This window comes from Populus alba, chromosome 11 (assembly GCF_005239225.2).
Source record: "Populus alba chromosome 11, ASM523922v2, whole genome shotgun sequence".
Taxonomy (NCBI): domain Eukaryota; kingdom Viridiplantae; phylum Streptophyta; class Magnoliopsida; order Malpighiales; family Salicaceae; genus Populus; species Populus alba.
The window spans coordinates 8,671,350-8,697,903 of record NC_133294.1 but is presented as its reverse complement, the minus strand read 5'-3'; the positions used below and the strand labels follow the sequence as shown (position 1 = coordinate 8,697,903).

The 26,554-nt window shown below is 34.5% G+C and overlaps 3 protein-coding genes across 5 annotated transcripts; 2 read left to right on the top strand and 1 right to left on the bottom strand.

Moving 5' to 3' along the window:
• Positions 1-287: 287 nt before the first annotated feature.
• LOC118054820 (uncharacterized) lies at positions 288-7,978 on the bottom strand. Of its 2 annotated transcripts, none has more exons than XM_035066552.2 (10): positions 7,483-7,978; positions 6,374-6,417; positions 5,987-6,110; positions 5,771-5,897; positions 4,475-5,121; positions 3,939-4,215; positions 3,575-3,854; positions 2,879-3,043; positions 1,210-1,671; positions 288-812 (listed from the first exon to the last, which is right to left on the bottom strand). In XM_035066552.2, the coding sequence occupies exons 1-10, from the start codon at positions 7,700-7,702 to the stop codon at positions 516-518; spliced, it is 2,643 nt and encodes an 880-aa protein (XP_034922443.1). In that variant the 5' UTR covers positions 7,703-7,978; the 3' UTR covers positions 288-515. The 2 variants fall into 2 exon arrangements, with proteins under 2 accessions (XP_034922443.1, XP_034922444.1); XM_035066553.2 differs by having other exon boundaries at positions 2,879-3,040.
• Positions 7,979-14,385: 6,407 nt separating this feature from the next.
• Positions 14,386-21,373, top strand: LOC118054819 (carboxyl-terminal-processing peptidase 1, chloroplastic). Of its 2 annotated transcripts, none has more exons than XR_012171249.1 (12): positions 14,386-14,839; positions 14,916-15,035; positions 15,137-15,274; positions 15,741-15,845; positions 15,943-16,111; positions 16,559-16,635; positions 18,259-18,303; positions 19,568-19,651; positions 20,029-20,067; positions 20,145-20,207; positions 20,352-20,720; positions 20,822-20,841. XR_012171249.1 is itself a non-coding variant. In XM_035066550.2 (12 exons), exons 1-12 carry the CDS (start codon positions 14,459-14,461, stop codon positions 20,875-20,877), a joined length of 1,407 nt encoding a protein of 468 aa, XP_034922441.1. In that variant the 5' UTR covers positions 14,386-14,458; the 3' UTR covers positions 20,878-21,373. The 2 variants fall into 2 exon arrangements, 1 of the variants encoding a protein (XP_034922441.1); XM_035066550.2 differs by having other exon boundaries at positions 20,591-20,720; positions 20,822-21,373.
• Positions 21,374-22,210: 837 nt separating this feature from the next.
• LOC118054818 (uncharacterized) lies at positions 22,211-24,825 on the top strand. The gene is made up of 4 exons (XM_035066549.2): positions 22,211-22,438; positions 23,066-23,671; positions 24,073-24,118; positions 24,201-24,825. The coding sequence occupies exons 1-4, from the start codon at positions 22,375-22,377 to the stop codon at positions 24,397-24,399; spliced, it is 915 nt and encodes a 304-aa protein (XP_034922440.1). The 5' UTR covers positions 22,211-22,374; the 3' UTR covers positions 24,400-24,825.
• The last annotated feature ends 1,729 nt before the right edge of the window (positions 24,826-26,554 follow it).

Sequence of the window (26,554 nt, the reverse complement as noted above, 5' to 3'; positions counted from 1 at the left end):
CAGTAGTCTTTTTGTCCAAATGATCTAGCGACAGGTAGAAGATTGAATCAGATGAACTTGATAGTCCCGCAGTATACTGCAATATCATGGCCAAGAATTGATGATGGTTCTTGATTTGAGCCAAAAAAATATAGAAAGGCAGCTCTGCTAGCACTCTTGTAAAACGACTACAAATACATGGTCAGGTGATCGGAATAGATTTAGAGAAACTACAGATTCAACTGTGTCCAGCAGAAAAAAATAGGCAACTTTCACTATAACAAGGAAGGGAGAACGAGAGACCCAGAGAAGGAAAATAAAAGTCCACTAACCCAGATTAGCACACGTGTTCCTAAGTTAACCAGATCAAGATGATAAGTAAGAATACAACCTCATGGCACAGGGCAGTAGCCAGTCAAGGCCTCTTTCGACCACCAACAAATCATTACAGTTAATTATTCGACGGCAGGAATGCCTTCGATTGGCCACTTTCAAAACTCACTACATGACCCTGAAAAAGCGGGGAGTTATGAGATTTAGTAGCTGTTTTGCCATAACTGTTGAGCCTGCTTTGAAGGTTGGCCTTGAGAACCACCTAGGGACCCATCCCTTGAGTTTTGCTGCTGCTGCTGCTGATGTTCCAAAGACATCCCCGTTTGTGAATGATAATAATTTGGGTACCCCAGAGCCCCAAAATGCTGGGATGGTTGCTGACCTTGCCGAAATCCACCAGGCTGCTGATTCTGCCCCTGGAAGCTGTAATATGTGCTGGCAGGGACGGCAGACATTGTTCGCGATCCAGGCCCATGCATCCACATGGCTGAATTCTCATTCTGACAACAAAAGGAAGACACAAAATAAAGCTACTTGTACTTAAAGATATCGTATCCGAATGAGATAAAGGAATTTTTCACAACAGCCATCTCATTTCTACATTCCCTCACATCCATGTTGAACCTGCTAGATAATGGACCCCACATGAATGTGAGGGTAGCACCAAGTGAAGCGAATAATCTCCCATGAAACAATTTCTTTATGTTGGTCATAACCACACACAAAACTCAAGCTTCCAGTAGCTACAAAATCAAAACTACAAAAAGATTTTGGACATATAAATAAGAATTTTCATCATGACACCTGTCCCTGTATGGATGATGTGTATTCAATGCAGACTAGGTAATTCACATTCATGAGAGTTTTTCAATGCTAGGTGAAGGGCGAAGGCATTACCTGCTGAAGTGAGATCAAGTGGCTGGCATCCTTGTATTGAGAACCTAAAATATCATCGTAGCCTATTGTTGTGCCTGCAGGGGCAGTGGGTGCGTTCAGAGGAAAGTTTCCTGCAGGAATGCTGGTGGAACTCCCGAATCCATACCCAGAAGCAACAGCAGCAGACTGAGGCAAGCTGCTTACAGAAACACTGTTCTTGTATTGAGGAAGCACTGCTGCCAGCGACTGATGGTATGAGTTATTACCAGCATAAGTCTGCTGGAAGGCTGATGGCATATATGTGTAGCTCTGAGCCATGAAGGGGTAACTGATCATGTTGGCAAAATGTCCCAAAGGAAGGGTAGGCTGTTGATAAGGATGCACAGCAAGGTGTTGTGGAAGAGCAGGTCCTGTGGCAATGTTGGCACCAGGAAGAGTCTGAGGAGTTGGCTGAGGTGTAGAAACACCACCTGCTCTCAAAGCCTGACATGTTTACAAGCCAATAATCAGAAGGAAACAACCAAACCATAACACTCCAACTAAGTTTGAAACTAGATTCATTATATAATTTTATTTTATTTTTGTGTGTGATCTTACTCTTTGTATTCACATTCCAAGACAACCTTACAAGACAGACAATAATCAGGAGGGAAACAATCAAATCATATCACTCCAACCAAGTTTGAAACTACATTCAAATGTAAATTTCTTGTGATTTCACTCTTTTTATTCACTTTCTAAACCAACCAGATCACATCTTCATCTTACAAGAAACCAACTCAAATCACCAAAATATGAAGTCAATTCTATCATTATATGCCCCAATATCATCATATTATATTCAACAATTATGGAAATGCGAGAAATTACAAAGAAAAGGACAGCTGGTTTTGATGAGTTGAAGTTAAAAAGTATTTTGTTTGAAGAATGGTTATGAGATTTCTTCTCCTAATAGTGTTGTATCCAATATTTGCAATAATGGATTCATTTAATTTAAACAGCTGTTATCCTCAATCAAAAGAAATAGGCCCTATCAAAAGACAAAATATGCAAACTTAACAGATCACAACAATGAGGTCAGCTATGAGTTAGCATGTGCAAGCTCATCAGCTGAATGCTAAATCCATGACATTGTTCAATATGTGATACAGATAGCAATTACTATACAGCTTAGGAGAAACATGTATAAAAAAATCTGTCACAAGATGCTCATCACCATCAACGAATTCATTATCCTGGAAGAGAAATGTTGAAAACTGGAGAACAAATGAGATCTCTAGTTAGCAAGCTTTTTGCACATGATTTGTGAAACAAAGATGCATTGCACTTTCACTTCTATGTGATGCTACATCTTAACCTACATCTGTACAGAACGAGTATGCTGAAAGCTCATTATCTACTTGGTTATTGACAAAGGAACTTGAAAGTACAAGAAAAATAACAGTAGTGGAAATGTCTAGATCCCAAAACAGATGTTATGGAGATAGGTAAGTAGTATACCTCACATTTTTCAGTTAATTCAACAATTTAATTTTACAAAAATATATACCCCCCCCCCCCACAGATAAGCAAGAACTACAGAGTTTTTCCATATATTAACAGTTAAATGACTTCTTGAATGCATCAGCAAATACATCTTGAGGAAAACATGGTAAACTTCAAGTTCAAGAATGCTATGGCAGCAGGGTACCTCTGACATGGAAATGCTTGGACCACTAATAGAAGTAGCTGCATTGCTGTATTTTGTGGGCAGTGATTGCGCCACAGGGAAGGGTGAGTATGGAAGATCAGTCTCCCTCCCAGCCTGAACAGTTGAGGCCAACAAAGCGCTTGGCATAGAATTTGTATATGCCTGCTGTAAACAAAAATGTAATAAGAAAAAAAAAAGAATAACCAGATCAATAATGTGGTACTCTCTCCTAAGTTTAGTTCTAGTAAGTTGGTAACACAAACTAATTGAGTAAATAGACATGCATACATATGAACACAGAAACAGTATATATCCATTATTCCACACATAACCTCAGCAACACAAATGATAAGATAATAATAAAAAGAAAGATGAAGCAATGGGTACTTCACAGTATTATCTTCACTCTATACTTCCATTTATCTAGCATGGCTGTCACATGAATAATTTAAACTCTCTCTCTTCAGCACACCAATCTCTCATGCATATAATGAATAGAAAAGTAAAAAAAATCATAGTTAGAGCTTTGAACAAGAAGTCATTGATAAAATCCTTATCTTTGATATAAAACCGAATCTTTCTCTTTAAAAAAATAAAAACTTCCAGACAAACCACCCTTAACCACAATAAATTCAATATATCATGCAAAAATAGTGTACATCAAAGAGAAAAGTTCAGTTTATTGTAATGCATTACCATTACACTCGAGAAAGGAGCAATATTCTGCATCTGATTGCTTGTCTGTGGGTTATTAAATGCAACATTCAACTGTTGAGTGTTTTCATAACTATAACCAGGTGTAGATGAAGGAAATGCATATTGATTTCCTTGAGTTGCTTCAGATGTCTCCTCCTTCAAAGTCTCTGACTGTGGAACTGAAGAAGAATCGTAATTTGTAGCACTTACACCAGCTCTATGTACCAAACTTTCATCTACTGTATTTCTGAGATGCTCATCCCCATAATATTCAGGATTTCTACAAGAAACGTTCTTTCCACTTAATATTCAAAAATGAAAAACGCACATAAGGATATAAAAATATGACCTTAAAATGGCATACCTAGCTTCTGAATGTCCAGTTGATAAAGCATCTACCACTTCAGATGTCTCCTCCAAGCTTTTATTTATGGGCATTGATGCAAATTGCCCAGAAAAAGCAGAATTCACGCCAGATCCAAAACTCCCAAAGCTTAGGTGTGAGCATTCTTGAGCATGAACTTGCAGGTGATTTGGAATTATTACAGAAGGATTATTCTCTTCAGGCTGCACACCCTGATCATCATTCTGCAAACTTAGGTGCTGTAAGTTAGCTGCTACCAATGAAGTACCATCTTCAGCTGAAATCACATGAGATACAATCAATTCCGACAAATTGTCGATGGCTCCTTAAAGAAGGCAAAAGAGACAAGTTTAGAAGAGCATTGCTGTGTGTAATATAAGGAAAAATCACAAGAAATGGAACCTATCCTCCAATGCCTCAAGTCAATGTTGAACATACAATTCATCAAAATACCATACAAGGAAAAGTTAAAATTTTGAAAGAAATAGTTGAATGCAATTGGGAAGTGATAGATGAATCTAGAAAATTAAACTCACCTTCATTATTCTCAAAAGCAAGACTGTCAGACTGGTAGGAATTAATGTTGTCATACACGTCATTATCAAAAAGAGATGAACCTCCAGAACCATCCTCCTGTGTATTTCTAGTAGATACAGAAGCAGGTCCAACATGGTTTCCATCGAAAGATTCAACATGAGCATCTTCTACTGTTTGATCATCTAACTGGGACTTGACATGCTGACTACCTCTATCCAGAGGCAAGTTGGATAGATCTCCATACAGCTCAGAATTTGCAGGAACGTCCCGAACAGAGGATGTAATAGCAACTGTTGGCTGCTCAATCGATGGCCATTCATCATTAGAATGGTTATGCTGGCTTGTAGCCATTTCTGGTTCCGCAGTTATTTCCACCACCTTGGAAGCATAATTTTCTGATGAATGAAAATCATTGTGTGATGCTGCCAAAGGAGGAGCTGCAGCATGGTGATGATTAACACTTTGGTGAGGCAGTATGATTGATGCCTTATTTTGCGGCCTACCCATTTTCACAATGTCAGCCATTGATACCTGACCTGGGACCCCCATCCAGGCAGATTGATATACAGGAGAAGGCTGTGGTGATGAAGAAACTCCATCACCTGCACCTATGGTGGACATTTTATTTTCTGCGGCCACAGAATCACTGCACGAAATATAAATCAAACATGATAAACAATAAACTCCACACTGCATACACATTGACACTGGTAATCATATTACCCCAACAAGAAATGAAGCATCCCAAAATAGATGAGAACAAAATAACACAGTCCCAACAGAAGAATTTCATGATTTTTTCACATATTAATACATATAAATGAATAAAGATGAGCACATAACATATCTTTTCTTTTGCAGAATTAACTAACATTAGCAATGTAGTTTGGATCCACTGAGATGAAAGTTATATGTAAAACAAACACCACTATAATTCATAATGCAGTCATCATGTGCCCCAAGTAGGTAATTTAACCCAGATTTGTTTCAATCTAAGAAAATCATGCAAATTGGAAAACTATCCAATTATTTATCCCAGGCCAGTAAATCCATGATGGCCCTTTTATTCAGGAAAACTATCCAATTCTTAGAGCGCTGAGCTTTGTTTTACAATACTAGATATGAAGTAAAAGACATCAGCACATGCATGAAAAAAGAAATATAGCAGAGAAGTTATCACAAACATAAAAGTTTTATCATACCATTCCCCAAAAACATGAATAAATATAGACATATAGTATAGAGAATTCTCAGCCAAAAAAATTCCACTACTAAGGTTTAAACAGGAAAATTACCTGTGCGATGGAGGCTGCCAATTAATATTATTTCCTGCAATACCAGATGCAGAAGGAAAAGGATCAACATAAGCATTTGTTCCATTTTCCTTCTTGTATGCAGGTTTGCTGTGGAAAGTGCTGGATTCTGGAGAAAAGTTGTTTGTTATGGTCCACATCAATTGCACACTAAACAAATGATTAACTGTAGTAAATTGAATTGCAGCATTCTCATACCATTAGAGTTGAAATATGCAGACCTCCCAGGGCCACCACGCCCGTAACGGTCTGCACCGCCTCTACCACCACGATTCGAAATGTTACTAGCACCACGAGACCTGGAATCAGTTGAATCCTTATTCTGGATCAACAACAGAAAGAAAAGTGAGGACGGATGACAGGAAAAAAAAAAGATAGCTACAGATGGGCCACTGAAATGAAATACTAGGAATTTTCCAACAAGATGCTTCTCTTAAATTAAGAGTTTTAAGGCAAAACAAAATAGTTTGCTTCAATAGCCTTTCAAAGAAACAGATAATAAGCACAGGGATTTTATTTTTTTTGGTCTTGATACTAAATCCAACAATCAGAAAAATCAAGGAGATAAGTATCTACATTGTATACCTCTTTTTTCTTTTCTCGCTTGCTCTTCACCTCATGGAAAGGATCTGCACAATGAACAAATTTCAAGTCAAGTTCATATGCATGCAAAACTCAATAGAAGACTTGAGACCTCTCAATATTCCAATTGCATAAAAGACAAAAAAAAAACATTTAAGTATCAAAACTTTAAAGCAATACATTAATATGAGAGATAATGTAAAGTAATGACAAGAACCGAAACATTAAGATTAATATAACTAAACTCCCATACATAAACAGCTCGAACAAATCAGAAACATGAAGCCATAAAAAACAGCTAATGAGACAGCACAACCATCAGTTAAATCAGGGATTTGACATGGACAACAATGGCAGAGCAGCAGCAGTGGCCTAATTAGCTGTTAATCAATGTTACTTTGATTTTCTGATAAAAAAAAGGGGACTTGTATAAACACACCAAAAATAAAATTACGCAGGCACTTTTGTGCAAGTGCAAGCAATTTAGAATGTTCGTGATGTTCACTAAATGTCTAACAATCAACATATCCAAATCCACAACCTAAAATCTTCAATGAATACAGGGAGAAAGATAGCTCCATTGTTATGTTTTGTCAAAAAGGTAGGAACTTTAACTATATTTCTCCAGAACTTCCACTGTATAGCTTCTATTGCTCATATCTATGAACCAGAATCAAGAAATTCCATCAAAACTGCAAGACCACAAAACACACTACAAACTGCAGTAGAGAAATACTCCAACAAGATGAAACTGAAATCTTACCACGCACCGGAAAGTTAAAAAAAAAAAAAATTGAACTTTTCAGGTTAATAACTTCAAACTATCACGTCCAAGAAACATGATCAAACAATTTCATTGAAACTATAAGACTAACACAAAATCCCCAGTTTAATTACCCAAAAAAAAAGAAATATTCTCGGCCCATGATAAAAACCCTAACCTGAAAAGGTTGGAACGCTTGAAACAGAAAGAAAAGTAAACAACTTGAAATCGAAAACTTAAATTGGTCACAATCAAATTCAAGAGCCCCAGCAATAAAATATCTGTCAGTCCAATAATAAAAATCTAATCCCCAAACTCCACTGAGACCCAAAAAAACAAAGGAAAAGACCTTGAGAGAGGAGGCGATTAACAGCCTCATTAGGGTCCATGTTACACTCTTTAAGCATAGCGTAGATCTCAGGTTCGGGACAGTTAACAATCTCCTTCAAGCTTTGTACCATCTTCCTTGACGCTGCTGGTATCCCTGATATTCCAGTGTTACCCTTTCCATTATTGTTATTTACTCCTCCTCCTCCTCCTCCTCCTCCTCCTCCTCCTCTACCACTCATCCTCTCTCTCTCTCTCTCAACACGCACGCACGGAGACAGTATCTGTTTCGTTCTTTCTCTCTCTCAGATCTGAGAAGGGAAGACAGCGTTGTTTGCTTTGCTCGTCTGAGTTCTCTTCGTTTTTTATACGCGGCGACAGAGGGTTTAAAGGACCGAGTGGAAGAGGAAAATATGCTCAAGCTCTTGCTTTTAAGCACTCAAAACCCTCTCTCTCTCTCTCTCTCGTGTGATTTTTTTTTTTTTCTTTTAAATATTTCCTGTTTTGTTTTTCAGACGACTAAATATTTATTGAGTGGGGCAATGGGGGAGGAGTATGTTATCATTTTCCTTTTTTCTCTAATCATCGCATGATTGAGAAACTAAAGCCATAAATTATGGAATTTCGAAAATAAAGATATAATGTAGATTATAGTTTGTAACAGCACCTGAATCTAAAATATTAGGCATTGTGTTATTTAAAAAAAATTTTGGTATAATTTAATCGCTTTAATGTGTTGATATTAAAAATTAAAAAATATATATAAAAAAATTTATTTTAATATATTTTTAAAATAAAAAATATTTTGAAAACTAACATCTACCACACTTTTCAACCAGGCTTTATGAGTTATAATTGTTAAGTTTAAATTATTATTGGAGGCATTATTGTTAAAGTTGTGAGTTGAGTTTAAAAATTATATAATTTTACGAGTTAATATATATCTAATATATAAAATTAGACTAAAAACTTTTAAAGTAATAAAATTAAACTTGACTAATGTAAAACCAATAAAATCAGACAAGTTTATAAGTTTACTAAATTTAATCTCTGGAATTAGCTTTGGGAGGCAGTTATAAAAATTAAAAAATATTAAAAAACAACTTATTATTATTTTTTACAATAGTTACAAATATTAAGAAGAAAAAAGACTCATTTAAACAAACCAATTTATACCATTTCTATTCTTGCCTATATTTTTATTTTCTATCACTCAACGTATAATTATAATTCTAAAATAATAAATTACATTAAAATCTAAAATATTATTAAATTGGATCTTAGTTTTTTTAAGGGATATTTTTAATATCATTAGATTAAATTATTTCTTTTTGAGAAACTTTTCTTATTAAAAAAACCTATGTCAAAAGATAGCTAAAATTTTTATATGTGTCTATATTTTTTATATTTTCTTTATATTTATTAAAAATAAACTCTTTAATATTTTTCACATTAAGTAATACTCTAAAAAGGCTTGGGGAAAGTATTATAGCTTTTTCCACGCTTTTTATATATCAGTATTGTTTTACTATGCACACAGTGCACAGTGAAACTCTAAACTGTTTTTTTTTTTGTTATTTTTTCCTGTTTTTTTTTTTTGTTTTTTTATGCCTTTATTTTTTTTTTTTGCTTTTTTTCTTTGTGTTTTTTTTTTTCTTTTAATGGATTTTTTTTGTTTAATTTAGTTTGTTAATGTGAAAAAAAAATTTATTTAGTTAGCAAACTTTTATGACACGGATCTCAGATTTGACGGGTTAACCTAGTTTGATGAGTGAACCCAGATTTTTTTTTTTTGCTTTTTTCCTTTTTAATCAATTTTTTTTTGTTTAGTTTAGTTTGTTAATTATTTTTCGTTTAACCTGTTGATTTTTTTTTTCTATTTAATTATCAAACTTTCATGACGTGAATTCCAGGTTTGAAAGTTAACTCAATTGATTTAGATTTTTTTTCTTTTTTCTCATTAATAACAGGCGTATATCTTTTGTTTGTTTTTGTTTTTTTATCTTTTTAATTAATTTTTTTCGTTTAATTTAGGTTGTTAATATTCAATTTTTTTCTATTTAGTTATCAAACTTTCATGACACGGATCTCAGGTTTGATAGGTAACCTGATTTGACAGGTTAGCCCAGTTAATTCTGGGCTAACCCCTCAATTTTTTTTTCTATTAAGTTATCAAACTTTCACGACATGAATCCAAGGTTTGACGGGCTAACCTGGTTTAAAGGGTTAACCCAGTTAATTCAGATTTTTTTTCTTTTTCTTCATTAGTTTTTTTTCTTTTTATTGATTTTTTTTCTTTTTAATTAATTTATTTAATTATCATATTTTTATGACACGACTTTACAGCTAGACTCGCATTTAAGGCTATTGGCTCTGATATTGCAGCTAGACCTACTGGGTCATACAAGTTTAATATTATTATTAATATTATTTTTAGGTTAGGTGTTACAGCCAAACCCAAGATTCTTAGATATAGCGTTGTAAAAAGACCTAACACTTTTAGATCTTAGCTTTTTCTTAGTATTTTTTTATATAAAAAATTTAACTCGTGGCATCGTGCGGGTCATGTAACTAGTATTATTAAAAAGAATTATAATTAATAATAATAATAATAATATGGTTTTTTTTCCTTGGAGATATCATACAATAAATATCTTAATGCTATATAAACTCGGGTTATAAATGAAAGATGTATAATTAATGCAAGTGAAGATGTGATCTACCATTTATTAAACACAGAAGATACTCACATACTGTAAGAAAACCAGTATATATATATATATATATATATATATATATATATATATATATGGGAAGGATGCTATCATTGTACAATGAAGGATAAAAAATGATCTGTGCTTATCATAAAGTAGGATATTGGCATATAAAATAAAATAATGGCGTGTCCAAATATAAGGGTATCCACGTACTCCCTACTACTGGAAGATGACCTACCTGACACTCCCTTCGTTTTTGCATTTATTATTTCAACAATTCTTGACGGGCTGTTAAACCAATTATTGGGTTGAAACCCATTTTAGGTTATTTAAGATAGTGCTTAGGTCGTCGATATGCGAGTCGGGTTAAAAAAAATTTTTAATATAAAAATAATTATATTTTTAAAAAGTAAAAGAAATTTAATAATTAAGTTAAATCTTAATTAATTTATAATAAAATAAAACAGCAACAGCAAAAACAAATATATTAAAAAAAAAAAAGATTTTCCTAGACAAAGTTGGATTAAAACGCGAGATCCATGACCTAATATGTGAGATTCGGTTAAAACGGTTCAATTTTTTAAATTTGTGATCCAAAAAATTAACAAAAGCCCTATTAATAAAATGCTAAAGGATAAAATAAAATAAAAAATCCAATAAAAAAGGACTGAAAATAAAACAAATAGCAATCAAAAGAATAAAGATCAAATCTGATATAAAATAAAATTAACTAAAATATTGAAGGATGCAATTAAAAAAATTATTCAATTAAAAAATAATATAAAATATTGAGTGATGCAATTGAAAAGATAACTCAATTAAAATAATAATTAAAAAAAAATCAAAATAATATGGACCAAATATAAAAGCTAAAAAAAAGAGAGATTAAATTGAAAGAAAATCTCAATTGTATGGGTAGTCTAAAATAAAACAAATAATTTTTTTTAAAAAAAGATTAAATTCAAAAAATAAATAAATTGAAAGGTTGCTTTGATAATGTTTAGGGGTTAGCTTTAAAACCGAGGAAGAAAAAAGAAAGAATGAAAAAAAAAAAGATCACCGGCACAACACCGACATATTTTTGCCACACCCATCGCATAAGAATGGAGGCAATGTTGTGGTGATTAAAGCATCTTCGTGGAGGTCAAATTTTGCCTACTGAACAGCGTCGTACATGTCGTTCATAAACCATAAAAGAACCCATGCATGCATCTGTCTATTTTAGATTAAACAATATTTTATTTATGAAAAATACTAAACTACCCTTGGCCATACTCGAGAACTATATATAAAAACCAAAATGAAAAGATAAAAACATATCTTGACCCAAAGAAAAGACAAATCTCATCCAAGAGCTTTGTGGTAATTTTACTATGCAAATAAAATGAAAAACTCATAACTAAACTTGCTCACTAGTGCATATTCTTTTTCCTCCAAAGGTATATTAGTCATTTGACTACTCGATAAACAACAAAATACTATTATACACATGTTTTATAGGTCATTTGTGTTGTGTTAACATAGACAAAATTATTATTTTATTATTCCAATTCACAGTGCCAATGAATTTTAAATGGAGTTTAATTTATAAGAAATAGAAGGAAAAAAAAACAAATTAGATAAGAGATTCTCTAATTTGCTAAAGTAGTTTCTCTTAGAATTAATAATATTTCAAAATACGCACGTCTTTCTTTCCTTATAAAAATCCCATGTAAGAAGGATGACAGCATTTGTTTTTGCTTTTGATAATAATGATGATGGACAAGCTTATTGCTGTTGTAATTCTTTAGGTATCGTATTCTAAATTATCCTTTTTAATTTTTATTTAGTTTTAAACTCAATCTAGAAAATTATCTTTTTAAGCATTATGAGTTGTCTATTAACTTCTTTAGTTGTAGCAAAGGTACCTAGATTATGTGAACTGATGAGTTAATATTTTTTGTTATAATTTTTATAAATATAAAAATCTTAAAAAAAAAAATGGGTTTGATAAAAATACGAGACCCAAAAGACCTGGACTTAGCAAGTTATCTAAGTCCAAGATAACGTGGGTCTAACAAACATATCAGACCCAAAGAACTTGGGCTCAGCAGTCGACCAAGCTCAAGGTAGCGTAGGCCTATAAAACATATAAAATTCTAAGACTATATGTTTGATTCTAGACAATCCCTTAAATTAAAAGTATTGAAGGCATGATAAATTATCATGCCTCTCTAGCTAGAATAATTATGTGAGTCATTTATATCTCATGTAATGATTTCCCTATACTAACAAATATACACAAGATCTCTTAAGGGACTTACCATATTTACTATCTTATTAATGATATTTAAGGGATATTTGTCTCATTTTAATGTCATCAAAAGCAAAGAACTTTTTAGTCCTTCCTTTCTCTGAAAACAACAAGGTTCGAGGGATATAAATACCTCCTGAACCAACTAAGTAAGGGTTACTAACTTTTTACGTTTTAAGATAAACTTTCATAGATTTCAAAATATTAACCATCTTAAATTTAAGAACAAATATTTTTTGTTCCTTAAATTTAAAGTTCTTTTAAGCAATTTATTGCTTTTCCCATAAATAAACTGACTTTATAATCAAAAGGTCTTTAAATCACCTTGATTAGGATTTTTTTTCAGGTACTCAAGTTTTTACCATAAGCCTAGAATTCTTTGGTGTAAAGAGAAGAAATCCAAGTATCTAAACATATTGATTAACCATTATATCAAATTCTAAATAGCTTATTATTTATATACCTTGGATTTTAGGATATCATTAATGGCGCCATCTATAAGGAAACTTATAGAAAGTCATAAATAACTCCATTGTTTTATTATTTTCTATAATTAAACATTATTAATGGTAGATAATTAGCACTCCTGGAATAAGACGAGTTACTGATTTGCTTGCCACAACAAATACTACAGCCCTCACACAGTCAATCCTTCAACAACTTATGGAATAAATACAACTCCTTATCTAGGTAGTACTAGGAAATCAACAAACAAGAAAAAAATCCATCTTAACAAATCTCAATCCCTTCTTAGTAAGCTGTCACATCTCTCCACTCACCTCTATGACAGCAAGCCTTACCTAATGTTCGTAGATTGTTATACTATCCAAAAGAATGTTGACAAAATAATCCAATAGAAGATCTTCAATCTTAGGAGTCATTAAGTCATTCCAAGAAGCATATGCGCCCCCATGATGCTTTGGCGCAAATAGATTTTTCTAGGCTTCTATCCTAGCAACATAAAAAAAAGGTTGTCCGTGTATTATGCCATCCTACAATAGAGACTTCAAGTTTCCCTTAAATAAGTGTAGGAATGAAAAATAGCTAAAATAAGGATTCATCAAGGAGAATGTCTATACTCCTCATTAGATCAAAGATTCTCCTTTATCCAAACATGTGTTAAAAACCTGCATACCTAAAATCTATATTTCCACTAAAATAACCCTGGATAATTAAGATGAGCTCACAGATACTAGGAAACGTGTACAGATGTGCACAATAGTTTGTAGTTAGTCATTCAAGACAATCATATCATGTGCAAGATCCTTCTACTATCTTCATGAAGGTTCGATAAAAGCATGATAAAACAACAAAAGGCTGATGAATAAGATAAAGTTTGTGATTTTTTCTTAATCTAAAAAAAAAATATTGAATAACTAGTTTTAAGAACGAAACATGTGTAGATTCTATCACTCCGGTGTAAATAACCATGCTAAAACACAAACTTGTGCAAGAAATTGATTTCAATAGTAATTTTGTTGTTCGATTTAAAAGAAATCAAAGGTTCTTCATTGTTTATCGGAGAAAAAGAGTCAAAGAGGATAAAGTGATTTACCATTTAATATATCTAATTATTATAATATAGATATAAGGTATTATTGTTATTTTATTGTATTTAAAAGTTATTTGTAAACTAATTTGTAAATTATATTTTTTAAAATTTCACAAATAAGTAAAATATCGATATAAATACATTGATAATATTTAATTTTATATCAAACTATATTTAAAAAAAAAATTATTTTTTAATTTTAAATTATTGTTTTAATATTTTTAGATTATTTTAATAGAATGTAATGTAAAAAAATATTTTTTTTTAAAATAAAAAATATTTTAATATATCTTTAATTAAAAATCATTTAAAAAAGTAATGGAAATATATATATGTATATATAATGATATCGTCTTCGACATCCAACCTCTTAATACTTAACAGTAGTACATCAACCTCCAAAACATCCAAAGCCAAGAACATAAGCAGGCAAAAGATGAGTGTCTGTCTCTTCAATTCCCCTCCTACACTCTCTTTACCAACGCCAGCAAAGAGAACCCTAACTAGTATCCTCGACAACAGCAACAATTGGACCAGGAAAACCTTACTAGGTGGTGCCATAACTGGAGCACTCTCAATCAATTTATTACTTTCCTCTCCATCTTTACTTGCTTTAGAATCTCCATCGCCATCACTCCTACAATCACAATCAACAGAATATCTTTGCCGTGAAGAAGAAACCCAACAAGAATTTAAAGTAGAGAGCGAAGCTCCTCAAGTGGTGACTAATGAAGGAATTGTGGAAGAAGCCTGGGAGATTGTCAATGATAGCTTTCTTGATAGTGGGCGACGTCGATGGACTCCTCAATCTTGGCAGGTATACGTACATACATGGCATACAAAAGCTGCCTTCTTTTTAACTTAATCCTCTTTTATGTTGATTGATATTGTAGCAAAAGAGGGAAGATATTTTAAGTGGATCGATTCAATCGAGAGCAAAAGCCCATGACATAATTAGAAGGATGTTGGCTAGTTTAGGTGATCCTTACACGCGGTTTCTTTCACCAGCTGAGGTACTTAATTTTGCTGCTGCCTTTTCTTTTTCTTTTTTAAATAGTTTTGCTGTATCTTCTGATTAGAAATGTTTTTTTTTCTCTACCCATACAATATTCAGTTTTCGAAGATGGGGAGGTATGACATCTCTGGTATTGGAATAAACCTTAGGGAAATTCCTGATGAAAATGGAGAGGTCAAATTGAAAGTTCTTGGATTATTGCTTGATGGGCCTGCGTATTCTGCTGGTGTAAGACAGGTAGTTATGAGTTTAAAACTGTTAACCCAACGTGTCAAAACCTTTCTTGTTTGGTAGCTTTGTCTTCCAAGTGATTATTGGTGCTTGTTGTTTATATTGCTATATTTATATTTGATGTAATTCTCTATGTTGATTAGTTATGAGAATTCGCTTCCTTTCATAGCACATTATTTATGTAGGAGTTTCTTATCGAGATTTGAATATATTTGGTTCATATTATTTGTCTAGTAGTGCATAATTACTAGATATCAGTAGTGCGATATGGTTTTTAATTGAAGAGTAGAATGAGCTTTACTATCGTTTTCAAAATAGGAAATGCTGTTTCAAGTTGCATATATGTATGGATAACAAAGCAGTGATCTCACTAACTCGTCCTTTGGAGAGAAGACTATTCTTCCCCTTCTCATTCTGCCATTTTAACTAGTGTATGGGGTGAGTTTCCTTATGTTCTATCTTCTTTTGGCAGGGTGATGAATTATTATCTGTTAATGGAGAGGATGTCAAAGGGAAATCAGCATTTGAAGTATCATCTTTGTTACAGGGCCCAAATGAAACATTTGTAACAATCAAGGTTTATAAAATTGGTCTCAGATGTACAGTATTGCTGTATTAGCTTTTGGGTTCTTATCTTTCAATTGATTGTTCTAATACATGCTGTTGTATTATAGGTGAAGCATGGAAATTGTGGACCTGTTCACTCTATAGAGGTTCAGAGACAACTTGTTGCTCGAACTCCAGTCTTTTATCGTCTGGAACAAATTGACAACAGCACTGCTTCTGTTGGGTACATACGCTTGAGAGAATTCAATGCATTGGCTAGAAAAGATTTGGTAATTGGTAAATGTTTGTCTTGTTTAACTTGGTTATTGCAATTTTATAGTAGCAACCAAAACATACTTTTATGACATACCTTTAACACATGCAACATTATATTATCTGCTTCAGGTTTATTCTACTTCCTAAAAATTGGCGTCAAATTAAATCATTTTTTGTGTTTTTCCTTATTTCTCATGCTGCCTTTTTCATATATTTTTTTAAAATAGAAGAATGAAATGATTGAAAGAAGCTACATGCAATCTCAAACCAGAACCAGTGATGCTATGGAAGCTCAATTAGATTACCATAATGCCCCGCCCCCAAATCTGATATTCAACTATGCCTTTGCAAAGCTCACAAATGTTATTTAAATTCTTAGCAGGGATTATCTCTCTAGGCTCATGTTATGTAATTTTAGCTGATGTTATATAGTTTTAGCTGGCCTGATGGTTAATGATGATTGTGCAGCAATGAAGCGACTTCAAGACAGGGGTGCCTCATATTTCATTCTGGATCTGAGAGATAATCTTGGTGGATTAGTACAGGTTCTTATCCATTTTCCTCCATTGTTAAAATCCAGTCCCTTATTTAGCTCGGATGATCTACTTATTCCCACTATTTGTATATGCAAGTGTTGATTTATTTTACTTTACCAAGTGAAAGAGCTTAAGCATATGTTGAAAGAAGATTTGGAAATGGAAATAAAGTGAATAAGCCATTCTCACACATGTGGACATCTTTTTGTTGGTCATAGTTATAATGCCTTTCTGGAGAAACTTAAAATGAGGAGGAAATTTTTTGAAATAGCAGCTAAATGCCTCACAAATGTTTTTGATGAACTAGAAGTTGCTTGGAGATAAGACTGAGAGAACATGGATATCGGTGGTCTTCTTGTGGGCATAAATGTGTGTAGGATAAATCTGGAGAATTTATAAGAGTGGAATGAACGAATGTTCCTCAAAGGAAAAGATTAAAATAGAGGGCCTACCCTTTCCATCCTCTCTAGACAATCAAGCACAAGACATTGCTAGGATTGAAAATTCAACTATGGTGATGAGGAAAGAATCAGCATTTACTCTGATTATACTAATCCCTCATCCAGTAAGACTGATGGGAACTGATCTGATTCATCCTGGCTTGCTTGGGTGATTGTTTTCTAGTTACAAACTTCCTTCCAACACTATTGGCCACTAACCTGCAAATAAATTGCAGGCTGCTGATTTTACCTTTTTCACCTCTTTGCTTTCTCCGTCTCTCTCCCACTCTTGGGTGCCTAAACGTTCATCTGAGATAAAAAAAAAATTAAAAATTAACATCTGGAAAGAGATTTGTCTATAACAATGATGAATACTTGGCCATCATTTTGTCCCACTTTCAGGAAACCTTGCCATATTTTGTTCATCTGATCTTTAGACATCATACTGTAATGCTCTTCTGCAGACTCTGACATTAGTAAGGATCTTGTTGAGAAATAAAACTGAGGAATTATCATTCCTCATTGCATTAATGATCCTCCAAAAATTTAAGCTGTTGTGAAACTAATCAAGAATCAATTTGTCTTTGACATATTCCCCTGTCTGCTTGTTTTGATTTCTTACTCAAACAATTACATTCCTAGCACCCACCTAGTAAATATTTGATCCTTTACTTTTGCCTTCTTTCTCCAACATAAAAGAAGCCTCAGATCTGTTCATGATGTGCATCAAAATGTGTCAAAAGGTGTTTTCAATAACTTAAAATAAAGAATGTTCGTCCAATTGTACAGCTTTTCATGGCAATATTCATGCATTCATATCACCAACTTCACTGGCTATGGTTCCCAAGAGAATGGTCAGCAATAAGGGAAAAAAAACAATAAAGAAATTGTTTTCTGTCACTTCTGCAAGTTCATTGGAGGGATTAATACGAATAAGTTCTTGAATTTGTGCTTATATGCAGACAAGTAATATGCAAATGAATATCTTTTTTTTTGTCTTATGAAAAAAAAAACCTCAGTTATATATGTTTATCAGAATAAAATAGCATGGATCGACTTCAGTGAGATGATTGTGGATTGGTAGTCTAATAAATAAATAACACCCCCCCCCCCTGCGGCATTCTTAGTTTTGTTTGTTATGATGGATGTTTGCACATATGCCAATTGATTTTTTTTTTTTAACTTATTTCAGGCTGGAATTGAAATTGCGAAGCTCTTTCTGAATGAAGGGGAGAAGGTACATGTTGAAGATTTGAACTTCAAAGAACCTTTTCCTGTTTGTTTTTGTTTTATGCTGTTGATATCTGAAAATTTTTATGCATGACTTTCATTTCTCATCAACTTCAAAAAAGTTAGCAATCTCTCATTAGGTTATGTGGGTAATGGGATTGGGAACAGTATGGCGTGGATACTACAAGGCCAAAATGCACCTTTGCCTATAAAATGTTGAAAACTGTACTGAACATTGAAAGGTAGCTATTGGACATGGTATGTACCATTAAATCTGAAGTTTGAAGCTTCATGATTGAGATAAAATGTAATGAGGTCTGCAGTGTCAATTTATTTTGACTGATTTTGACATTTGTCTTGGATAGTGAAAAAGAGGAAAGTGGAGGAGGGTGTTGGGACTTAGAGCTGTTGATAGGTGACGAGGCAGTATTTACATGGAGCTCTCTTTTTAATAGCTTCTGTATGTGAATTTGCAACTTGTTAGATTCAAGTATTTTCTGTTTTACTGTTATTATGATCATCCTTGTGATGTTTGATTATTTGGAAGTCCCATCTGAAAGGAAAGGGTATCGGTGCATAACATTTTTGAAGTTGACAATTATGGTTAATACTTATTGAGGATGAAATTTGAGGATTGATCAAGAACTGATTGTGGGACATCCCTAAATATTTGGATAGTGAAATGTTTGATTAGGAATAAATGTTGGGATGAGGATATAAGAGTTCCTGATAAGGATTATGAAGGCATTTGGGTTTCGGGAATAAAAGTTTAGGTTAAACTATCAAGTACAGGGGCTATCTTGTGATCTGGTTGTGGAGCTGGAACATGCATGTGTTATTATCAACAAGAAGAAGAAAGAAAAATAGAATTAGAGGAGAGTAAAGGAATCTGTGACTATATAAGAAGAAAGAAACTAGGGTTGCATGGATCAAAATATGCTCTCATTCTAGAAATTCTCAATATGCTTATTTAACGATTTTTTTTCATAAGAAATACTATATTCTTATACAAACTCCAAAATTCTAAAACATTGAAGGCTGGCCTAATAATATAACTACTCATAGCCATTGATTAAAACTCTGATTGAAGAAGCCAAAGAGACTAAACTACCAAACTTGTTCACTGCAAACAGTATAGTTCTGAAAAATAAAACCTATATATTTATATATAAGTAGGGAAATTGGGTAATGGATGGAATTGAACTTTGAATTGTGATCTAAAGTCCTGAAAGCAAGAATTAATGTGGTGTTTTATCTTGATGTATTATCAGGTGATTTATACTGTCGGAAGGGATCCACAATACCAAAACACTATTGCAGCAGACAGCGCACCATTGGTCAAAGCTCCTGTTATTGTATGCTTCTTTTCTGATATATTATTAGCACTATGGTGAATGTGTAGGTTTTTGTTAATATCCAAGTCTCAGTCTTTTCACTATCAAAGTTGATGGCTCTGAACATGGGGCATTTATTATTTGGGTGATTTTGTTGCCTATGCAACATGGGCATGGACAATGGTGATACTTTTAAGCATTAATAGCAGCTACCAGGACCAAATACTTGAGGCTTGAGCTTCTCAAATTCTGTTAGATTTGATTGCCCTTTCAAATATATTCTAGTCACACCTTTTTTTCGTCCAGACAGATTCTGTTATCCACTGCTCAGAGCATTGTTTCCTTGGGATCTTATATGCATTTTTTTCCTCTACAAAGCTTGACACATTTCCATGCAGGTTTTGGTGAACAACAAAACTGCTAGTGCGAGTGAAATTGTGAGTTCCTTGTTTCACCAAATATGTTTGTTTATTTGGCTTTTAGCTTGGGGTGCTAATCAAGCTTCATGTTTCAGGTTGCCTCTGCACTTCATGATAACTGTAGAGCTGTGCTTGTGGGAGATAGGACTTTTGGCAAGGTTAGCTAGCTTATTGTGCGTATTTTGTTCATGTTGTTTCCATATTTATTTCAACCAGGCTATGTGTGTATTGTTATCTTGTAGATGAAGACCCCTCTAGAACCCCTTTTAAGTCGACTTTAATTGCATTTGGTGTCCAAATAGGGGGAAATCACAAAAGACGGCTCTATGTCAGGCATAGGAAGTTGATTTCTTTTTTGGGTCCTGCTTGAGTTAATCGAACATCCAATCATTTCTGCATCAATAAGAATAGCTGATTTTGATTGTTTAGTGATCCAATTTGTTGAGTTTGATACTTGCGGGTTCCAACAATTCAAGTAAGAATAGGGGGATTAGTGCTGGAACCTGTTAATATTCTGTTGCTATGGCAAATATATTTTCAGGGTTTGATTCAATCAGTTTTTGAACTTCATGATGGGTCCGGAGTGGTTGTCACTGTTGGGAAGTATGTCACACCAAATCACATGGACATAAATGGTAATGGAATAGAGCCAGACTATCAAAAACTTCCAGGTACAGGTCATCATTGTTTCCTTCCCTTTCTTCTGCTTTTTTTTTTTTGGGTAGTAAAATGGTGATTTCTCCCAATAATCTGAACAAAACTCCATGTGCAGGTTGGAGTGATGTTAAAAAACACCTGTCAGAATGCAACATCAATCGGCAAGGGTAAAATTGAGGTCCACATCAATATTCTTTCCAGAAAATTGTGCAAATTGATTCCATAATCAGCTGTCCAATGATTCTTGTGCTTTGCTAGCTGACTGCACCTACCTTCGTGAGTCAAAAAACGTAAAATGCATTGCTTCTGCATTCTTCCCTTGCAACATACAGAGGGATTTTTATTAAGAGCTACATTAGTGCTGTCTTTCGAAATGACAGGAACTACCACCATGAAGTGATTTTCTTTTTTTTCAAAAAAAAAAAAATCCCGGGATTGGGGTGGAATTGGGTAGGCAAGAGTTTGGTTGCAGCCTGAGTTTTTCCTTCTAAGATGTATAGACAATTTATCGTAACCCCCGTGGAACCAAGGATGTCTCTTCGTTCTCTTATAGTACTGTGATGCGGAATCGTTTTCCTTTTAACTTATAACAGGGAAGAATTCCAAATTCCTCTATTGAGATCATGTAATTCGCAGTTTATTTAATCAGGAAAAAAATTTCTTCCAACTTTCAAGTAATCATTGAAATTGGCGATAATGTCGTGGTGATTTGTAAAGAAAAATGGATGTTGTAGTAGCAAGGGGGGAGGATATTAGATATTATATATATATATATATATAAAGGGATTAGTAGCTTATAATCATAATTTCCATTTGAGAATGAAATATATAAAAAAAACTTCCATCCAAATGCATGCAGCAGAAATGATAATTTTGATCATCAATGAAGGCGCTGAGCTTCATTGTGAAAGGATGGTTCCAGACCAATGCCTAACAAAAGCAGATTGTTCGTTTTAGATTCACACAGGAAGGAAATGAGGCTCAAAAGTACTCCCCTTGAGGTGATGCAGCATCGTCAAATCACAATCTCAAGCGTCTGCCTGCTAGCTAATGTAATAATAGGAAGATCCCATGAGCAAGCTCTTGGAGTAGTGTAAAGTATGCCAAAAGTAGACGGTATCCTTAACTTTGCACTGTTCTTATTCGAGGTAATATGCGGCCGGGAGAGCTCATTTTTATTTAGGAAGACGGTGAAGCTTATCCCACGTAAAAAAAAAAAAAAAAAATCTCAAGCTGCCCGCCTTTAACTTTTGATCCAGTCCCATGAAACAGTAGAAAGAGGAGCACGAAAGTGAAAAGAAAAATGCCATTAGGTTTGGACATAGATTAGCATCCCAAACAAACATCAGATTTAAATTCCCAACAGATTGCTCTTTTGCCTTTTCCCTCCTCCATACACTTTTTGCAGTATCTTCCTCCTCTTGCTTGCAAAATTTAACTACCCAATGCCTCCTCTCTCAAGTTTTCTGATATTCTTCCGTCTCTCTACGACCCAAGGAAACTTTGATTCTTCAGGTTCTTATTTATATAACTTATGTCAGGATCATATATAAACTCTTCTTTGCCACAACTCCATTGGTCCTCAGGGTGGCTTGTATCTCATTCTTCTTAAAGAAAAGAAAAGAAAATTTCCGAACCACATTATAGCAGCAGCAGCAGCTTGACAATATGGGTTCTGGAGGAGCTCTTCAATATTTCGCAATCTTCCTCTTGTACCTGTCTCTCCATTCAGGTGACTGGCATTTCCTCTCTTTGGTTTCCAGCATTGCTGACATCAGGAAATCTCGTTTCGGTGGCTCAGTTTCTTCATATGAATGTTATGTGCTTTTGTTTATATAATCTAAGCATGTGTGTGTATCCCTTAATGTGTGTGACCAAAGTGGATCCTAGAACAGAATTGTCTGAAAAAACAAAAGAAAAACCATCCTTCTGCCTAGTGGCGAGGCTTCTGGTTAAACAGTCTATATTGAATTTCGTTACTTGTGATCATGCTGTAAACTAAATCTTAATTCAAGCAGAACCTGGTAGATTTATTCTATTTGTATCTGTAACAAGTTGATGAAATTGTTATGCTTTTCTATGATTGCATGAAACCCAATTCTGAGCAAGAAACACTGCAATCATGGCATCATAAACATTTGATTTTGAAATTTACCCCTTCTACATTTTCTCTCGGGAAAAAACATTGCTTTTAGCAAATCAGGGAGTTGTTTGCGAAAATATATGGGTTCAGTATGCTATCCTGTCACCAATCCACTCTGACAATGTAGAACTTCAAGTGCATCCATTAGCATGAAACATACAGAACTCGATATAAAAGAAAAGAAAGAGATTTGATCCTTCCTTTCGACTTGTTCAGGTCATCCAAGTGTTGCTGGAACGCCTACTTTGGAATCAATCCAGAAACATAAAATCGTAGGCGACCAAGAAAACAGGATGCTCATCTCACACGCAGTGTCCACCACCCAACGAGACACAGTTACAGGAGGGGTTCCCGTTATCAATCCAACAACTCCTGGAACAACTCCTACAGTAAATCCAGTAGACTCTCCTCCGACACCAATGGGATTCAGCCCAATACCTACGACGCCCCCAGCTGGTATAAATCCAGTAGACTCTCCTCCGGCACCAATTGGAATCAGCCCAATACCGACGACTCCCCCAGCTGGTATAATGACCCCAGTCACTCCGAACCCCCCGGCTTCCACAAATCCAACCTCTTCAGGAGGGCAATGGTGCATTGCGAGCACCATTGCTTCACAAACCGCCTTGCAGGTAGCTATTGACTACGCTTGTGGCTTTGGTGGGGCAGACTGTTCTGCAATTCAACCTGGTTCAGGTTGTTATAATCCAAACACCCTCCGCGATCATGCTTCTTATGCCTTCAATAGCTACTACCAGAAGAATCCAGGTGCTACAAGCTGCGTTTTTGGCGGAACAGCACAACTTACCAACACCGATCCAAGTAAGATATGTGATCTTGACAAAGAACATCATCCTGTGGATTGAGATCCAATACTGTATTTTCGAAACAGGCATACTGCAGAAGTTTTGAAATCTGCTCTGTTTTCAATTATAACATACATTCCATAAACTAAATTCACTGCTTGGCTCTTGAAAAATGGTTTTTCCCCCCCTTTTAGGAATCCTTGTTTCCCCTTCAAAAACTCTTTTTCATAGCTATGACTTGTGGCTTAAGCTCTAGCTCATCTTTCAACCACGAATCCTCTATTTTTTATATATATATTTACTAATTTCCTTACTTTTAGTTGATTGGCCACTCAGAATCCTGAAATAATAGGGCTTGAATCTATATAATATGCTTCCTATTAGATTACTAAACTTCTCTATCTGCGCCCATTGCAGGTAATGGAAACTGTCACTATGCATCGTCATCCACGACAACACCAAGGTAAGCTTTCATATCCATTTTAAAGCCATTCCTATCAGCAAAATTAGGGAATAGATACTCATTCATGTTCTTGGAAATACAGCACAAGCTCACCAGTTAACCCGAACCCAACTACGACGACTCCCGCAACAACCAGCTTCCCTGATGGACCACCAGCAGTTTATGGCGTGGCAGAACCAACCGGCGAGCCCAGCTCAGCCACCTCTATTTCATGCAGTCTACTGCTCCTCTATTCCACAACTGGTATTGTGGGGTTTCTTGTTGCTACAAAACATCTCTGAGCGCATGGAAATTCAGTTTATCACTCCCCTCGATGAGATGGCAACTTCCTTGATTGTCATCCAACTTCATGAACACAAGTAGTAAGAATCAACAACCTGGTATTTTCTCGAGGATTTGTCCTCGGCATAAATGTCAATCTATTTGCTCTACTATGCTTTTTAGTAGGTACGAAGCCCAGGAGAAAAGGAAGAAGAAAGTAGAATATCATAGGTTCTTGTACTTGTAGACAAGTTAAGTAGTTACATTCTCTGCAACTTTTAGCATAATAAAGTATTAGACAGGCTTGTATTGCCTTAGGATTGCTTTCACAGCTTGTGTACTCGTCGTCTTCGGGAAGCATACAGTTTAATTTATGAACCAGCAGAGTTGATTTTACTTCAACAATATTCATGGTAATTAATAGAAGAATTTATTACATTCTGTAACAGAGGGATTTGTGTTATTCCCTCAAAAAATCATGAGCTCATACAACATTATACACCAGTAATAATCTTAGCTCGGACCGCCAAGCTGGGCTTGAACTTTTTTCTCTTTTTTTTTCCCTTAAGGGTGAACGACCCTTTTCTTTTAAAAAAATAAAATTAAGCAGACAGATTTTGATCATAGAAGAGGTAGCTAAAAAATCATGTTAGGTCTTTTTTTTTTTTCAACATGTGTTTATTTAAAAAATCCGGTGAACACTCTTAAAACCCCAATAAAATATTTTATCAAGTCAAAATATTTCTAAATTGTTTTAAAAACATAAAATTAAACAAAAAAAAAACTCTCTAAACCCTAATTGATTTCTTTTTAGCAAAATGAAAACTCAAAAACATCTTATGCCTTGTTTGTTTCCAGGAATTCATTTTTCTGGAAACCACTTTCCCATATTTGGCAAGCATAAGGAAAATCAGTCAAAGGTCAATTCCAGAAATGTTAGAGCAGGAAAAGTGTTTTCCTTTTCTTATTCTAAGGAAAACACTTCCCTTTTCTTTATTAACAAAAAGTATTCTCTATCTCAAAAAACCAAATCCCTAAAGCCTCTCTTTCTCTCCGACCTGGGAGCCGGATGGAGGAGACGAAGACGATGGCAGAGCTCTTTCTATGTGAATGAACCACACTTGGCAGGGCACCTTTTCCACCTTTCCTTGCGTCTTTCTGGCCTTATTTCTTCTGTTGCTAAGGACTCGGAGCAGAAACTGAAGGTGAATGGCCGACTTGATCAATGCTTGCAGCTTCTCTGTTTTTTATTTGCTTGCGTTCTGGGACGAAGACAGAGCTAGAAACACTGATCCTTGCCTTCCTCGATCTTTTTCTTTTCTGTTTTGGTTCGTTTGTCTGTTCAGGGGGCAGCGCAACCCGAGACAAGGCTGATGCTTGTGCGTTGGCTAGCCAATGCTTCCCTGTTTTTGCCTCCCCTGTTGCTGGGCTCCTCCTTTGTTGCTAGGTTCCCCTCTGTTCTGGGTTTTTTGGTCAGCCGCCTTGTGTTGTTTGTTCGTCTTTTTTTCTGGGTTTTTGTATCCGTTTTTGCCTCCCCTGTTGCTAGCCCCATGGTGTTGGGTTTTCTTCTCCCTTTTATAGAGAAGCTTGCCCCTCAACCAGTCCTGCCTTTGCAGGACTGTTATGGAATCCACGAACGAGATCGTGGGCAAGAGACGTGGTCCATGATCGGATTTGTTGCAGATTTTCAGGTCTCCGGTTGAATCGAGATGGAGAAGATGCACAATCCCCAGCACGGCGCCGTTTCGGCAGAAAGTGACATTTTCATTTTGATCCCTGCTTTCTTTGGAAATTTGACAGTTGGATCTCAATTAAAATACCTTTTAATTTTACCCTTGGATAATTTCAATTAAGTCCATGAATTTATTTAATTAATTAAATAAAAGTTTAATTAAGTCCCCAAACTTATTAATTCTTCTAATTTCATTAATTAAACTAATCAAATTTTAATTAAATTTCCAAACTTATTAATTCTTCAATTTTTGACCAATTTACTCTCAAATCTGATAATTTTAACCCTGAACTTTAAATTTGTGTTGTTTTAACCCCATTCTCAAATATATTTTTATCCATTCATTTTGTATTATTTATTCAAAAATTGGGTTATGACATAAGTGATTAAATATTTTATATATATTAGATAAATTTGAAAAAAAAAATTAATTCATTAATAAA

Coding starts and splice junctions, on each gene's coding strand:
- LOC118054820 (XM_035066552.2), bottom strand. CDS start 7,702: ATGAGTGGTAGAGGAGGAGGAGGAGGAGGAGGAGGAGGAGGAGGAGTA. Junction 5,898..5,986: donor TGCATATTTCAACTCTAATG/GTATGAGAATGC, acceptor ACTTTTCTCCAG/AATCCAGCACTTTCCACAGC. Junction 3,044..3,574: donor CTCCTTTCTCGAGTGTAATG/GTAATGCATTAC, acceptor TTTTGTTTACAG/CAGGCATATACAAATTCTAT.
- LOC118054818 (XM_035066549.2), top strand. CDS start 22,375: ATGGGTTCTGGAGGAGCTCTTCAATATTTCGCAATCTTCCTCTTGTAC. Junction 23,672..24,072: donor ACTTACCAACACCGATCCAA/GTAAGATATGTG, acceptor CGCCCATTGCAG/GTAATGGAAACTGTCACTAT. Junction 24,119..24,200: donor TCATCCACGACAACACCAAG/GTAAGCTTTCAT, acceptor TTGGAAATACAG/CACAAGCTCACCAGTTAACC.
- LOC118054819 (XM_035066550.2), top strand. CDS start 14,459: ATGAGTGTCTGTCTCTTCAATTCCCCTCCTACACTCTCTTTACCAACG. Junction 18,304..19,567: donor TTCTGAATGAAGGGGAGAAG/GTACATGTTGAA, acceptor ATGTATTATCAG/GTGATTTATACTGTCGGAAG. Junction 20,208..20,590: donor GAGATAGGACTTTTGGCAAG/GTTAGCTAGCTT, acceptor ATATATTTTCAG/GGTTTGATTCAATCAGTTTT.